The sequence below is a fragment of the Oryctolagus cuniculus genome, chromosome 13, assembly GCF_964237555.1.
Source record: "Oryctolagus cuniculus chromosome 13, mOryCun1.1, whole genome shotgun sequence".
NCBI lineage: Eukaryota > Metazoa > Chordata > Mammalia > Lagomorpha > Leporidae > Oryctolagus > Oryctolagus cuniculus.
The window spans coordinates 102,278,124-102,295,635 of record NC_091444.1 but is presented as its reverse complement, the minus strand read 5'-3'; the positions used below and the strand labels follow the sequence as shown (position 1 = coordinate 102,295,635).

General features: G+C 43.3%; 1 protein-coding gene across 8 annotated transcripts in view; it reads left to right on the top strand.

Annotated features, from left to right (window-relative positions):
• Positions 1 to 17,512, top strand: part of ARHGAP12 (Rho GTPase activating protein 12) — a 133,516-nt gene that overhangs the window by 93,924 nt on the left and 22,080 nt on the right. For 4 of the 8 annotated variants that reach the window (XM_008268008.4, XM_070056091.1, XM_002717285.5 and 1 more), the window contains 4 exons: positions 6,403 to 6,528; positions 9,226 to 9,300; positions 12,409 to 12,470; positions 15,576 to 15,657. In XM_008268008.4, coding sequence (XP_008266230.3) covers positions 6,403 to 6,528; positions 9,226 to 9,300; positions 12,409 to 12,470; positions 15,576 to 15,657 — 345 coding nt within the window. The remainder of the gene's footprint in view (positions 1 to 6,402; positions 6,529 to 9,225; positions 9,301 to 12,408; positions 12,471 to 15,575; positions 15,658 to 17,512) is intronic. The other 4 variants (XM_070056093.1, XM_070056092.1, XM_002717286.5 and 1 more) reach the window with 1 other exon arrangement.

Sequence of the window (17,512 nt, the reverse complement as noted above, 5' to 3'; positions counted from 1 at the left end):
TTTGGTGAACAACAAAAAAGGAAGCATGTCGTTCTGCATCATGTGCTGTGCAGAACGGGGTGTGGATCCCTGTCAGCCGTCCCTAACCAGCATCCATGAAACAGCACCTTCCTCATCCCTGCCCCAGCCCTCAGGGCGGCTGCAGCCCTGTCGACCAGCCTGCCCCAGCACATGCAAGGAGCCGTGTGAATCATCCTCACCGTGCCCCAAACAAACCATAGCAGCCCCCATTCAGGGAGAGGCTGGGAGGAGGGTCAGGTAGGCGAGGGGGAGATACTGAGATTGTGCACAAGTCCTAGGCGTCTTTCTAGTGGCCAGGCAGGAAACTATCCAGAAATAGCACGGTAGGAGCTTCAGAAACTAAAATGTGGCATGGAGTACTGCCCAAGTTTCAAATTGGCCTCTGGACAGCGTTCAAATGGCAGAGCCAAACGGCAGTAAAAAGATTTTAAAAACTAAATTGACATTTGAACAACAGATCATAAAAGTGGTCCAAGATATGTATTCTCAACCTAAACACATTGGCATCCTGTTACAATAGAATAATTTAAATAGAAATCAAAGTCTTAAAAAAATTACTTAAAATGTCAGAATACATCCTGGAATTGCACATCCTATAAAGAACCGGGAAAATCTCCCTTCCACGGGAAAAGATGATAGCTGTTAACACTGAGATGGCCCAGATTGAGGGAGTTCTGATAAGGGTGTTAGAGCAGCTCTCATGAAAATGCTACCACAGCAAGTATGAACACCCTTGAGATGAGTGAATACGTCAGAGTCTCAGCAAAGAAATGGAAACCGTAAAGAACCAAATGAAAATCCTCAGAAGGAAAATACTGACTGGCTGGGCCAGGGGCAGAATTCAGGGGAAAGAGAAAAGAATCAGTGGTACTGGGGCTGGTGATGTGGGGCAGCGGATTCAGCCACTGCCTGTGACGCCGGCATCCCAAGTGAGTGCCAGTTTGAGTCCTGGATGCCCCGCTTCTGATCCTGCTCTCTCCTAATGCACCTGAGAAAGCAGGGGAAGATGGTATAAGTACTTGGACCTCTGCCAAGAACTTACGGATGTACTTGGATGGAATTCCAAGCTTTTGGCTTCAGCCTGGCCCAGTGCAGCCCTGGCCATTGGGGGCATTTGGGGAGTGAACCCACAGATGGAAGACCTCTCTCTCTGTCTCTTCCTTTCTCTCTATAACTCTGCCTTTCAAATACATCTTAAAAAAATCAGTGATACTGAGGTTAGGTTATTAGAAATTATACAATCTAAGCCACAGAGAGAAAATAGATTTTGAAAACTTGAGCTGAGGGACTGGCACTGTGGTGTAGTGGGTAAAGCTGCAGCCTGTGGCACCAGCATCCCATATGGGTGCCAGTCAAGTCCTGGCTACTTCACTACTGATCAAGCTCCCTGCTAATGCACCTGGGAAAACAGAAGATGGCCCAAATGTTTGGGCCTCTGTACCCACATGGGAGACCAGAAGAAGCTCCTGTCTCTTGGCTTCTGATTGGCCCAGCCCCAGCTATTGCAGCCATTTGTGGAGTGAACCAGCAGGTGGAAGGTCTCTCTTTCCCTGATCCCAAAGAAATCCATATTCAGTCATGTTACAATTTTGAAAATAGAAGATAACCTCTGTACCATCCCTTAAAACAAACAAACAAAAACCCCACCCATCTGGAAAGAACTCACTAAGCCACCTGTGACCTGTGAGGTCATGGTTGTTCCAATGACTCTGGTTTTGTCAGAAACCATGGAGGCAGAAGAAAGTAACACCTCATGCTGAAAGAAAAGAACTGTCAACCTTCATGTGTACACGCAGCAAAGATCTCATCAGGAACGACAATAAAATCAAGACATTTTCAGAATGAAGGGAAGACTTTTATCACTGGCAGTCTTGCTCCCAAAGAATTGCTGTGGGGGTTTCCCTTTCAAACTGAAGGGAAATGGTGACTGAAGAAAACCGGAAATGTCAAGGCTGACTTCTGGGAGACTTCTCTGGAACAGTGTTTGACAGATTCCTGGCACTTCTGTGAAGTAGTACTGTTAGGCAGAGTTGGCATCTAACTCATCGTCAAGTGGCAAGAAGGAGGAAAGGGATGCCATTGTTGGGAAGGTTTCTGTATTCCACTTGAGACAGTAACATGTTGACACTAGCAAACTGTGCTAAATTAAATACCTGCATTAGAATCCTTAGAGCAAGCACCAGAAAACTTAACAAGAGTGACTCAGTGAAACTAGATATGTGAAAATGTAATAGGAAAACTTGCTCAAGTAGCCCCCAGAGAGGCAGGACAGAAGAAACAAGAGTGATAACAAAAGAGAAGACAGAAGAGAATGAAACAGTAGACTCGGGGCCGGTGTCATGGTACAGATGGTGGCAGATGGCAGTGGGTTTATCATTGCCTCTGACACCAGCATCCCGTAACAGAGCACTGGTTTGAGACCCGGCCACTCTGCTCTGTTCCAGTCCACTCTCTGCTGGTGCACCTGGGAAGTCAGCAGATGATGGCCGCAGTGTTGGGCCACTGCCACCTCTATGGGAGACCCAGATGAGGCTCCTGCTTCCTGGCTCGTCTTGGCTCAGCCCTGGCTGTCGTAGGCATTTAGGGAATGAGTCATCCAATGGAAACTTCTTTGACTCTCTGTCCCTGGTACTCTGCCTTTCAAATAAATCTTAAAAAATATCACACTTAAATTCTAACATGTACATTGCTACATTAAATATAACTGGCCTGAACATACCTGTTAAAAGATTTTCAGAATGCTTAAAAAATCATGACCCAGGGATGTACTTCCATAAGAAAATCACTTCAAATGTCCTGAGACGTCATGTTAAATGTCCTCTGTCATTTAGTCTATATTGTCTCATGTTTCATGGAGAGTACAGAGATTTCCTGTCAGAGTTAGAAGCTAGACTAAAACTTGGTTTAAAATTTTTGAAATTGTTTGAGAAGGGGGGGTGGGTTGTAAGGTAGAGAGACAGACAGAGAGCTCTCTTCTACTTGTTTACTCCCCAGAGGCTTGCAATGAATAGGACTGGATTGGGATGGGAGCCAGGACCCAGGAACTCAATCCGGGACGCCTGCATGGGTGGTATATCCCAGCTACCTGAGCCATCACCTGCTGCCCCTCAAGTAGACTAGAACTTTTTAAATCACTACTTCTATTCAACAAGTAAATAAAGGCGAGAAAGAAATAATACAGTTGAAAAGGAAAAGATATAATTATTCTTTTGATTATTAGAAAATCCAAGAGAATTTACAGACTTAAAGCTGATGAGCGTTCTGAGTTGCTAGATACAAAATGAACATTAAAAACCAACCATTTCTCTAGTAAAAAGTTAGTCTGAAAATATGGTAGAAATAGGCCGGCGCCGCGGCTCAATAGGTTAATCCTCCGCCTGTGGCGCCGACACCCCGGGTTCTAGTCCCAGTTGGGGCGTCAGATTCTGTCCTGGTTGCTCCTCTTCCAGTCCAGCTCTCTGCTGTGGCCCAGGAAAGCAGTGAAGGATGGCCCAAGTGCTTGGGCCCTGCACCCGCGTGGGAGACCAGGAGGAGGCACCTGGCTCCTGGCTTCGGATCGGCACAGTGTGCCAGCCGTGGTGACCATTTTGGGGGTGAACCAACGGAAAAAGGAAGACCTTTCTCTCTGTCTCTCTCTCTCTTACTGTCCACTCTGCCTGTCCAAAAAAAATAAATAAATAAATAGTAAAAAAAGAAATAGTCAAAACTAGGGCCCCTAGCACCCACATGGGAAACCTGGATGGAGTTTAGGCACCTGGTTTCAGCCTGGCCCAGCCCTTGTGTGGCCATTTGGGGAGTGAATCACCAAATGGAAGATTTGTCTCTTCGCCCCTCTCTTTGTCACTCTGCCTTTCAGACACACAAATAAATATTAAAATGAAAAAAAAAATGTTTAATGGCTTCAGTGGTCAAGACACCACGGAGTGGCCTGCAGCCCATGTAATAGTACCTGATTCAGATCCAGCTCTGCTTCCAGTTCCACCCTGGAGGGCAGCAGTGTTGGGAGACCAACATGGGAGACAAGGGTTAAGTTCTGGGCTCCTGGCGTTGGCCTGGGGCAGGCCTGTTGGTTGCAAGAATTTAAGGAGTGAGTCAGTAGATGGAAAATCGCTGCCTCTTTGCTTTTGAAATAAATTAAAAAATGAATAAAGCAGCGAGGCAGCACTTCACCCTTCAGATGAATCTTTTAAACCATATAAGGGTACTTTGAATCTTCGTAGAAGAATGGGATTAAAAGTTGAGTTTTGTGCAAAAAGAAATTGAAATCCAGGTATACATTTTTCATAGGCTTTTTGAAACTCCCTTATCTGCATGGATTTCAAAGTCCTTTTGTACCCAAAGAGACTTCTTTTAATTCTATTTTCCACAAATCTTGTGAATTCCCCTCTCAGTGTCATATGTGTACATTTTTGTATTTTCTGTGTACACACCCATGTGTAAGCTTGACAGTGCCAAATGCCGATGGATGTGGGGCAGTGCAAAGCTTCGTCTTCTGCTGGAAGGAGTATAGATTAGTGCTGCTACCTTTGACATGTCTGTTTGTAGCAAAATGGCTAATGGTAGTTTTCCTGTGTAATAGACTATTCTAGAGAAGAAACAAATGAGTGAGCTAGGGCTGCTTAGTGCCAGCCAACATAGATACTTTCAAAAATGAGGCTGTATGAGTTCAAAAAAAAAGTTGAAAATGATGCGTGTGGGGGTCGGTGCTGTGGCATAGCTAGTAAAGCCGCCACCTGCAGTGCTAGCATCCTGTATGGGTGCCAGTTCAAGTCCCAGCTGCTCCATTTCTGATCCAGCTCTCTGCTATGGCCTGGGAAAGCAGTAGAAGATGGCCCAAGTCCTTGGGCCCTGCACCCGTGTAGGAGACCTGAGGAAGCTCCCGGTTCCTGGCTTTGGATCAGCAAAGCATGGGCCATTGTGGCCAACTGGGGAGTGAACCAGTGGATGGAATACCTTTTTCTCTCTCTCTGCCTCTCCTTCTCTTTGTGTAACTCTGACTTTCAAATAAATAAATATCTTTTTTTTTTTAAAAATGATGCATGTGCTAATTTATTTATACAAAATTAAAAAACCCATAAAACAGTGTGTTCATTGATACATAAGTGTGTACTGAAGCGTAAAAAATGTGTGTGGGTAAATACCACATTTATTATGTAGCACAGCTGGAGAGAGAGAGAGAGAAACGGGATCTGGAAGTTGTTTCAGGGGGCATCTGATGTGTCTGAAATATATATATATATATTTAAGTTTTATTTATTTGAAAGGCAGAGTTAGAACTTCTATCCTGTGGTTCACACCACAAATGGCCATAACGGCTAGGACTGGGGCAGTCCAAAGCCAGGAGCCAGAAGCTTGTTCCAGGTCTCCTATGTGGGTGCAGAGGACCAAGGACTTGGGCTGTTTTCTACTGCTCCCCCTGACCATTAACAGGGAACTGGATAGGAAGCGAAGCAGCCAGGACTTGAACCAGCGCCATATGGGGTGCCAGTGTTTCAGACTGCAGCTTAACCTAGTGCGCCACAATGCCGGCCCAAAGTTCGCTTGACTTCTAAGCATGGCGAAGTGGGTAACAAGTATAGTTTGAAAAGAAGAGTGTGTCCATTAAAAAGAATACTGGTTTTCGTTTGTCATTTTGCCTGCATAAGACAACGTAGCTCTTAAGGTTTTGGATATCTCACGTGCTTTTTCTTGTTTCTCCTTCTCATTGCAAACATTTACATGATTTAATAACGCCTGAAAACCTACTCTTCATTTTGCAGAAATTTCTTCTGTGCACAACCTGTTCTTTGTACACAACTGATATATTTAGGGGTGGCCTTTAGAACTAGTCCCACTTCAGAAGAACAAATCATCACCTGGCTTTTGAGTGGAAACAAAGACAAAATTCTTAGCCAGGAAAAACAGTCCTTAAATATGAAATCCCTGTTGCGTACATAAGCATTATTTTAAAAATCCAAGCCTGAAATGAAATTCGTATGGATTTTAGAAGTAGAAGCAACCTTGGAAGTGCATTTATGCAAGGAGCTCATTTTAGAGACTATGATAGCTAGTAGTTACTGGGAGCCTGACAGGGCAGGTTTATACTTTGGTCTTTTGAGTGACTCAGGGAATGAGTTCGTATTTCTGTTACGCGTGTGTTACACCTGAAGAAGCTTCAGGGGGGTAAACATTTACCAGACATAGCTTGATCTGTCCAACACCAAATCTGTAGTCTTCTCGGTTGTGCCACAGTGCTGGTGAGAGATGAGAAGAGGAGTCTAGAATGTTCACAATGGGGCTGCGGGGTGAACTCTGCTTAATAGGCACGTATCTTTGGAATCAGCATGTTTAAACTTCACTGGTTTTTTCTGTTAGTAATGAAGTGCATTTTGTTCTCTTTAGTATAGTGCGTCATCTCAGCAGCAGAGAGAAATAATTAAAAGTAGGAGCCTGGACAGGCGGCTGCAGGAACCAATAGTGTTGACAAAGTGGAGACACAGCACCATTGTATTGGACACCAATGACAAGGTAGGACTCTTAGGAAAGAGGATTTTGGCAAGTTTTGTGCATTATATTTCATGGTGAATTGTTCCCATCTGTACTAACATCTTACTTTATATAGCATTCCTATTGTTAAGTATGATTCTTTGTTTTGAACCAGCGTAAGCATTTGATGTGCACATGTGATGACATGTGGCTGTATTATTTGTGCTCTCCGTGTTTCGTGTAAAGATGTTCTGCTATTGAATATGGAGGGCATGTCAAAGCAGCAGCATTCTGCAGTCTGTACTTAATTACTGAAGACAGGCTTGAAAATACTTTAGCATTGAGGTTCACCCCGGTGGGTAAGATTCCTGGAGATTTTTAATAGAAAAATTTGTTCAACTCCAAGTAAGATTACAATTCAGGATCTATAGAAAGTGCCTAAATACAGTATGAACATACTTCAAAAAGTTTGTATGAAATGGAGTTAAATCAATTTGGGTGCAGAAAATTTTTATGAGATCCATGCATAATTTTTCCATAATGGATGTTTTCCATGAACTTTTTGAATGCTCTTCATATACTAATATAGAGTAAAAGTCAGCATTGAAACAACCCCCTGTTTCTTTGTGCTGGAACAAATAGGATGATGATATTGGTGACATATTCTTAAAATTTCTTACTCCTTTTTTATCTCTTTCGAGCTTTATTTTCCGTCTGTTGCTTAAAGTCATATGCATGAAATTCTTAGTACCATCTCCTCATTCACCTGATTGCCACAGAGTGGTGAGAATATGGTTTTCTTGAGATCGGAGGGTAGGTTGTTTTCAGTAGAAATATCTCCCCTCTCCCTACATTAGCCTAATAAGGTGAATCCATAGGGAATTGCTTCAGCAGCTGGACATTTCTATTTTTTATAATCTATTATATGCCTTCGTAAGACAAGGCAGTCTCTGAGGTTATGAAAAGGGACTATCCCAGAACAAACTACCCAAGATGCGTAAGGAGTGAAGTGTGTATGACACAGGATGTAATCATAGAAGGCTAATACTGTAAAGCAAGTGTTGTTAAATATGACCAAGATCCTGTTTCATTTGGCAGGTAACCTCGGTGGGGGTAGAGGGAGTATCTGTGTGTCTGCTTATGTATGGTTTTTACTGAAACTGCTATTTTTAGTTTTATAAAGATATATATGCATATACATTTATGATAAATGTATAAGTTATTTGCTTACAGTAGTTATATTTGTTATGCATTATTACTCCATTTGTTGTTATTTCTGTAAGATTGATCTTGCTATGAAAAATAAATCACACTTACTATTCATTTGATACAAAGTTCTCAGAAGAACTTAAGTGAGGCTCAGCGGGGATTAGACATTAATTTCTTCTTGTAAGGGTATTTTTTGATAAGATTTTGATATGTTCTCCATTAGTACTGTTGGCCTTAGACGTTTGGTTTGAAAGCTCCCTCTTGGCAGGGTTTGCCTGTAATCTCTCACTGTTCTCTGGGTTTAGAAATTGTGTAGGAGGTAACCCTGAAGACTTTCTTCCAAGTGGATGACTGTTGAGTTCATGGTTTTTGCGTTATTATAAGAAATAATTTCCAGGTTTTCTGAAATACCTTCTCCACTTTCCATAAGCATAGAAAACTAGAGTGATAGAGATGCAAAGGTAGATGCACAGAGGGGTTGTTTGATAGGACAATCAATAGGTATTGACAGGATTTTTGTAATTCTCTTTTTCTGAAGTTAGTTGAAGCATCTAAGTGGATGGAGAAAATTTAAATCAAGCTAGGCATTTTCCACCAAACACTTTTTTTTAGGTTTATCTGCCTGAATAGTCCTATAAATGTCTGTAGTAGAAATTATATACTGTGTTTCAGTACTGACAAAGCAGAGGCTTCAAACTCACTGTCGGTTTGCTCTGATGTTATTCTTAGAGGCTTACTCATAAAAGCCTTTTTTTTTTTTTTTTTGGTGAAGCATGAATCTTTGCGTTTTAGGTTTCTTCCTTACATTTTACAATCTTGCTTGTCTGAGATGTTGGTGATGCTGGGCCCTGCTCAGTGCCTCCTGCAGGGGTGGTGTCACCATCCCAAGGCTAAGGAGGCGTGTCCAGTTTTCTCCACTATAAAATGTTCATTTCTTTGAAATTAATAAAAACCTTCCAATGAATACTTTAAAAAAAGGAAAATCTTTCTTATTTCTAATCAATGGAAAGTTAGCTATAAATTAACTGAAACATTAATAGCAGTTTAATTTAGTTTCTCCTGTAGCTGTTGAGTAAAATGAAATCCTCCTTCTGGCAGTTTCTAAGTCATTCCCGTGACCGTCTCCTGCCTGGTGCTGGGGACGCCTCCCTACTATCCCGAGAGCACATTGGTGTAGTGACCACTGTGTATTCTCTCCCAGTGACGGATTTTGCATATTTTGGGTGTAGTTAATTGAAGCTAGTACGGCAACATGATCTTAAGGCAACATGCACCCTTGCTTTTGAACAATTCTGTATGCATTATTTAACAATAATTGCTTTAAAATTTACCACATTTTCCTAAACTCTTTACAACATCTGTAGTTTTAAAGTCAGCACTGTATTCATTTTGGAGCTGAAGATAGAAGGAGAGTACTAAGGAAAACATTTTCCTTTGGCTAGCTTGTTGATGCTCTCCTACTGTGAGTAGAGTGAGGAATGAAGTCAGATATCAAATAGAGTAACCGTGTTCATTACTTATTTCTTGTAGGAATCTACAACTGCCTCCAAACCCTGCTTTCCTGAAAGTGACTCCTCTCCCTCTTCACCAAAGCTCCAAGACACAGTTAGTGTGGTGGGCGCTGGTGGGCTGGCCCTGGCCTCCCCTCAGTCCTTCTCAGGGAGTTCCCTTTCTCCAAGGATGTGGCTAGGGGTTCCTGCTGTTACATTTCACTGGCCTTAAATCACAGTTAGGTTGAAATCAAGAATCAGATTTTATGGATTTTAAAGACCCGCTTTGTGCCAGATCATGATTGACGTCTGTACCATATTTTTAAGTGATGAATTTATATTTGCCTTTTAAAACTAAATGTAAGGATTCCCAGAAAAGACTTTGCCCTTGTCCTCAGGCCAGCCGTCCAGAGGTAAGCAGCTCTCCCCTGCTTCCTGGGGAGCACAGACTGCCTCCTTGTCCTGCGCGGTCTGTCCCTGCACCACTGACTTCTCTGCAGCCCCCATGTTCGCTCTGGTGGTCTCCCTTGCCTATGTGTGAGCGCACAGCTGGTCTTCCCCTCGGTGGCCTCGTGTGTCTTGTAAAATGAAGCACCATCCTATGGGGGATCGGGCATGGTGGAAGGACTCGGTAGCCAGGAGCACGCAGGGACCGACTGGGGCAGTGGTCGCCGCGGGAAGGGCAGCGGGAGCCGGGCGACCTCGTCCACCAGGGTGCTCTAGTGGGGCAGTTTGTTCCGCCATCTCCCCTCTTACCCATCACACCCAGTTTCTGTCAGTTTTGCATTCTGCATCTCTCTGCAGAGTGGTGCCTCCTCTCTCCCCCTGTCCCTTCTCTGGGCCCAGCCTCCCTCCTTTCGTAGGGTCATGGTTAGAAGAGGACTCTGGTTGGCTCCCTGTCCTGCTGCTCTTGCTTCTTCAGTCTTTCTTGCTGCTTCTGCAACTCGAAACCTAACTCCCAGAAGCCACGGAAAGCCCTCGGCTGCGTGCGCTCTCCCCCGCTCCTGGCCTGGGTGCTGTTTGTTATTTTCCCTCCTACTCTTCCTGTCCAGCCAAGGTCTGCTTCCTGGTTCCCTCCATCTCTGCTCCCCTTCTTTGTCTCCCACAAAGAGTTAGCTGTACCTTTCTCACAGCGCTGAGCACATTGTATGGTAGTTGATTTTTGTATTTTTTAAACATTTTGGATGTGGCGAATGTTGTTCTTAGTTTATGTTCAGGTTAGAGTGCTTCGTACTTAGAGCATCAGTACTTGGGTCTTGATCCTTTCCTTGGACCAGGCATCCACAGGCACGATTCTGTACTGGTTTCAGGTCATCCATTGACTCAGATGAGAATCCAGGTTAGACTCTCGCTCACCCTTAGGCATGGCCATCTGTCACTGCTACTGGCCCATCCATTGTTCCCACCGTCTGCATGCCTGGATTTCCTCCTGCTTCTGATTTTTTTTGTTTCACACACAATTCCAGCGGGGGTACTTTCTATGGCTTAATTCCCACTTCCCTGCCCCTGCAGTTCCGGTGCTCATTAGCTCACGTAGCCAGTGCCCATCCATCCAAAGTCCTGTGCTTAGGTCGTTCCCGATGCATCGAAAGGTTTCTAACTTCTCCCTTGTTTCTGATGGGGGTGGGGGACAGTAAGTTGAGAATGTTCTTATTCCACATCTTGTGCACCCTTAGAATTGTGTAACTGATGTCCTTGTTGAGAGGCCACAGAGTTCTTAAGTTAAATGGTAAACTTGCATATCTAAGTTATGTCTTATGAAAAAATTACTGTAGGAGTTTATGTGGATTATTCCCCAAGTTCTCAGTATGCCAGAAATGTCAATCAGCTTGACAATTTTTCAGCTTTGTTTATAGATGTGTAAGTTTTTATCAGATCAAGCAAAACTTCATATGTTATCTTTAAGGCATTATAGAGAAAATTACTCAGTACATTTTGTTTATCTCTCGTACAGAGAATACATTTTCTAATTAAAGTACATAGAAAAAATGTAGATGGGGAATCCATTAAATAGTCAGAAACAAATGCTGAACTGAGAATATTTTCCTCTGAGAGTGAGTGTGTGTGTTTCCACTGAATTAAAATTAACCATTGTCTCATGTACTAATGTACAGTGCTTATACTAACATTGATAATTGATGTGGGCACCAACTCATTTTGTTTAAGTTCCTTTGAATGTAGGTAGGAAAAGCAGTGAGAAAAATACTTCTTTATTTCCATTTGGAAGAATTTTAAAATAACATTAATTTTAATATAATGGATTTTGCCTACATAGTGTTTGCTGATAAAGCTTGTATCATTATTTTTGACATCAGCTGCCTAATAAATCTAGTTTTATCCAGAGCCTAACTCACAATCTGATAGTACAGTTAATGAAGCACATATTGAGTTTTTATGCCATATTAAAGCCAGTACCGTACATAATAACAGTTACTTTTGATTGATTTATTATCACAGTCTCTGCATTTGTTCTCCCTAGTTTTTTTTTTTTTTTTTTTAAGGATTTATTTTATTTATTTGATAGACAGAGTTACAGAGATAGATAGAGATAAAGAGAGAGGTCTTCCATCCACTAGTTCACTCCCCAGATGGCTGCAATGGCCAGAGCTGCGCCTATCCAAAGGCAGGAGCCAGGAGCTTCTTCCAGGTCTCCCATGTGGGTGCAGGGGCCCAAGTACTTGGGCCATCTTCTACTGCTTTCCCAGGCCATAACAGAGAGATGGATTGGAAGAGGAGCAGCCAGGACTAGAACCAGCGCCCATATGAGATGCTGGCACTGCAGGCGGTGGCTTTACCCGCTACGCCACAGCACCGACCCCTCCCTAGTTATTTTTATATTCAGAGTGGGTTAGTATGTTGAATAATTTTCAAATTATGTAGTTAAAACAAAGTAAATAATTCCTTTGTTTCTGGTATTTTTCACATAAATAATTTCTCTGGTATTGACTTGTTCATGTGGAAATTAATTTGGTAGCGCAGGAAGTACCTGATAGCTGCTGTAACTGAGGGAGAAGAGGAAGACTTTGTCAGGTCACTGAATAAAGCTTTCTGGAAGCATTAGGAATCTTACACTTGTGCCGTAGTACTAAGCACGTCACGTACTCACTAATCTTTCCCACGAGCTAATTGTTAGACTTCCCAGCCGTTTCGCTCAGTCCTGGGTTAGAGCTTAGACTGCACTGTCCACATGCATGGCACATAAACAGTATTACTCTGTTCCTAGGGCCAAGAGAAATATGGATTGTTAAATGTGACAAAAATAACTGAAAATGGGAAAAAAGTTCGGTAAGTATGGATTCTTTAATGCTCTGGTGTGATTCATCTGACTGAAATACGTGGAACGTCCCAGATGTATTCTAGTGGAAATGATTGAGAGTTGCAGAATTTCTAATGGGTTACTTTCTAATGTACTAGAGTATGTGAGTGTGTGTCATCAATTGTATGAACATTTTCCTTTGTCTTCACCTATTTCTTAAGTAATATTAAATTCAGAGGTGATCAAGCAACAGATTCGGGGAAGCCTTAACTTACTTTCAGTATTAAATTCCTGTTATTATTTTCAGTAGGCAGTAAATGCACATGATAAAAAGCAGGGTACACTAAGTAGTGACTGAAGTCGGTTAGCCAGCCATCGGGTCCCTCCCCAGACGCAGCCAGGGTTGCATCCCGTGAGTTTAGTGCTTTCCTCCAGAGACAGGATGTACTCCTACGCACGTGTGCATAGATGGATCTGTGAGACAGTCTTTTCAGTCTGTCTTGGAGATGGCTCCATTGCATTGCCTGTGGAGCTGCCACAATGAATTATTTGCTGCACAGTTGCATGCTGTATGACTGTACTGTAGTTTATGTAGCTGTTACTTATTTGTAAGTATGTAACGAGGCCCACTGGTAGAACATTTAGCATGTTTACAGTGTTTACTACTACAAACAATATGACACTTAGCATCTTGGGCTAGTGCATTTTGTAAATATGTTACTGTGCTTGTAGAATCAGTTTTGCAAAAGCAGAGTTGCTAGACCCTTGGCAAGGTCATTTTGGTGAAGTACTACAAATTGTGCTCCAACATGTTGAATCCCTCCCTGCCCCCAGAGCGGGCATAGTTCCATAGCTTTTCCCAGTTCAGCATGTTGTCAAATTCTTTGCTCTTTCCCAAGGGATTGGGTCCAAGGAGTTAGGCCATCTTCTGCTGCTTTCCCAGGCACATTAACAGGGAGCTGGATTGGAAGTAGAGCAGCTGGGACTGGAATCGGCGCCCATATGGAATGCCAGCACTGTAGGCAGTAGCTTTACCTGCTATGCCACAGCGCCAGCACCTTGAATGAATCTTTACCCATCCATAATTTTATAGTATCTTGTAGGTCATTTGGAACTACTGGTTCACTGAGTTTGCTCAGTTTTCATATGGGTACACATTTTATTTCATACTACCAAGAATCACACATTGGTAATACCAGAAAGGTCACTGATGTCATTAAGTGTTGAGGAGTTGTCAAACAGTGGCAGATGAGAAATGTTTAAAACTTCTACCTTTAGGGGCTGGAGTTGTGGCATGGTGGGTGAGGCCATCACCTGTGGCACCAGCATCTTATGTGGATGCTGGTTTGAGTCCCAGATACTCCCCTTATGATCCAGCTCTTTGCTAATGTCCTGAGAACAGTATTGGGTGGCCCAAGCGCTTGAGTCCCTGCACCCACACTGGGGACCCGCCTGAGGCTCTTGGTTCCTGGCTTCAGCCTGGTTCAGCCCTGGCTGTTGTTCTACTTTGTGTGTGAAAGCGTTAAAGTTTTTCATTGTGGTGAAAGACATATACTTTTTTTTTAAGATTTCTTTTTTTTTTTATTTGAGAGGCAGAGAGGGAGAAACAGAGGGAGAAGTCTTCCATCTGCTGGTTCCCTCCCCAAATGGCTGTGATGGCTGGAGATAGGCCGATCTGAAACTAGGAACCAGGAACTTCTTCCAGGTCTCCCAAGTGGGTGCAGGGGCCCAAACACTTTGGCCATCTTCCACTGCTTTCCTAGGCCATCAGCAGGGAGCTGGATTGAAAGTGGAGCAGCCAGGACTTGAACCAGCACTTAAAATGGGATGTTGGTGCTGCAGGCAGAGGCTCAACCTACCATGCCTCAGCACTGGCCCATTTTACTCCTCTTAATACATGAAGTTCAAGTAGACATAAGGAGTGATAAAATTAATAAAGTACACCTACTTGATAGGTTTTAAATTCTAACATTTTGAAAACAGAAAATAAACTTGTATGTCTGTAGCGTTTTCACAAAACCAGCCACATGTTTGGCTGTAAGGAAAGCCGTGATAATTTCCTATAGTAGATGGATTTGACATTCATTTTAACCTCCTAACAACTGAGTTCCCCTGTTTTCCTGTCTGCAAACACTGATCCACACCTGCTGTTTGAAAAGTGTTTTGCTAGGCCTGAGATGATTAAAATAACGCACTGTTTCTGCTTTCAAGTAACTTTGCAACTTCAAAGGGAAAGAAGCATTTAGGCAAACAACTCTAATGTAGAATAAAAGACAATGAAGGGGAAAACTGGGTAGAATCTGGCCAGGGAATGACAATTGTCAGCTTTTAAAGTGCTCAATAGGAACGCTGATGATGACATACTCCGTATGAGTCTTCCTGTGTATCTGGAGATGAGACAGTCAGTGTTAAAGGGATGTATTTTAGAGCTTTGTATTACAGCCAACTCTGAACATTGGTTACTTCTGAAGTATGGATTGACGGAGAAGAAAGGGGGCCTTTTCATTTTTTTCCTAACACATTTCTGTCTTCAGAATTTTTATGTGTTGCTTTGGTGAATTTAGGAAGACTTTTTCCCCTCTGAATGTCAGGCTAGCTAAAGTAACCTGGCTGGTCAGTCAGTGTGCATGTTATTTTAGACTTCAAAGCATCAGTATCTACTGCTGCCTCGAGCAGCCCTGTTTAGCAGAAGGGAGAGCAGAGAAGGAAGGAGCAGTCTGTATTTGTGAGGAATTAGGAGAGTTGAGGAAAGCATGTTTGTCCAATTTCCAATTGTGAATAAGAATTCTTGCCAAATATGGTGTTCCACTTGTGTGACTTTCAAAGAAGTTAGTGGGCATGACCACAGTGTGCTGGATTAGCTCCATGTGAACCTAATTAGGGGATTGTTCATAGTTTTTGGATAACTTGTATCCCCAGCTGACTCCATTTGCTTTGAGGTCTTTGAGATCAGGTTGGGGCTGCAAATGACTGCGTTCCATCAGCATCAAATCCTCAATAAAAATGATTATTCGAGTGTCAGTAATTCCTGTAAATTGTAGATGATAGTGATAATAGTTAAGTAGGTTTTGATTTTTAAGTGGTTGGAAGAACTGGACAAGTAGAGCTGTAATTGGTCATCTTTATCATTACAGAAAGAACTGGTTATCTTCGTGGGCAGTGTTGCAGGGATCATCATTGCTTTTTACCAAAACTCAAGGAAGTAGCACGAGTTGGGTGAGTATCTCTTTTCTTTGGAGGCTTTAAATTATATGGATGGTATTCAGGTATACCCGAATTTGCAGAGTAATTTCCAAAGTCCTTCTAGTTATAGTTAATGTGCAGATAAAATCAATGAAGTTTTTTTTTTTTTCTAGTTAAAGATGTCTGTTGACTGAAAAAGGAAGACTCAGTAGAAAAGTTTGTTGTATTAAAATCAACAGGTTCTGCTTTAGCTGTTGAACGGAACTGTGGGCTTGCTCCTTGGGCATTATAGAACAAATTTCATTTCTTGAGTCATTTTCAGGATTGGAAAGCTTTCCTGTAGCTGAGCCTCTGGTGTTTCAGGTGTTAGTCAGAGAATAGGCAGTCGTAGGGCGAGCCTGCCTGAACTGTGGTCTGACCCAGGGTTCAGCGTCTGAGTCAGCAGGTTTTAGAAGAAAAAGATTTCACCAGATGTCTGCGTTCTTGAATGCTTTCTATCACTACTCCTCAGTTTATTTGTAATAAAAACGTAGGCAGTTAGAACTTGTGGCATCTGGTCGCTAGTGTTTCTTGTACACTCAGTGTGCATCAGGTGCACTGTGCACCTCATCCTCTGCCACAGCTGACAAGAAGAGGTCCAGGGGGTCAGGAACTCCCTGGGAGCCTCGCAGAGCTGGGTTTAAAAAGTTGCTGTTTTGGCCCTGAGTCTGTGCTCTGGGTATTTCCTAAAAGTTTCAGTAATTGAGTTTGAAATGTCAATGTGCAGAGAACTTTTAAAGTAAAGTTACTTTTTACGAAAGATTTGGTGCTATGGCATAGCAGGTAAAACCGCAGCCTGTGGTGCCGGCATCCCATATGGGTGCTGATTCGAGTCCCGGCTGCTCCACTTCTGACCCAGCTCTCTGCTATGGCCTGGGAAAGCAGTGGAGGATGGCCCAAGTCCTTGGGCCCTGCACCTGCGTGGGAGACCTAGAGGAAGCTCCTGGCTCCTGACTTTAGATCGGCGCAGCTCTGGCTGTTGTGGCCATCTGAGGAGTGAACCAGCGGATGGAAGACCTCTCTCTCTCTCTGGCTCTGCCTCTCTGTAACTCTGACCTTCAAATAAATAAATACATAAATCAGAGTTACAGAGAGAGGGGGAGACACAGAGAAAGAAAGAGCTCTTTCACCTGCTGGTTCACTCCCTAGGTGGCTGGAATGGCCAGGGCTGGGCCAAACTGATGCCAGGAGCCAGGAGCTTCTCCCAGGACTCCCACATGGGTAGTAGGGGCCCAAGGAATGGGCTACCTTCCCCTGCTTTCCCAGGCTATAAGCAGGGAGTTGGATTGGAGGTACAGCAGCCAAGAATTGACCTGGCACCCATGTGGGATGCCAGCATTGCAGGTGGTGGCTTTACCCTCTGCACTACAAAACCATCTCCAAAAAAGAAGAAAATTATTCTAAACATATTTGGTCCGCTTCCTATCTTACTTTAATGAACTTTTTTTTTAGAATGACTGAGTTTCTTTAAAAGTAGAGTAGAACCTGCAGCTCCTCTGTTTAATGAAAGAGAAGTCCACTTTAAAATTGGAGCAGATTTTGGTCCTCCGTATTTGTCGGGCCTGCACCACTGTCCTGAACCGCAGTGCCAGCAGAGTGGAGGTCCTCGGCTGCTCTCACAGGCAGCCGCAAAACCCCCAGGGACTGAGCACAAATGTGGCCGTTCCAGTGCCTTGCTTTTGTTTCGCCTCGCTCACTGTGCTTCACTCTCTGATCAGCCAGTACAGTAAAAGTGGCCCGTGATGTGCTTTCATATTCAGCGACTGAAATGTTGGCTTGTCCTGCCTGAAGCAGGACGATAGCTGTGTCTGTCCCGTCCCCTTGGAGGGAACGCGTGTGGTGCTTCGTG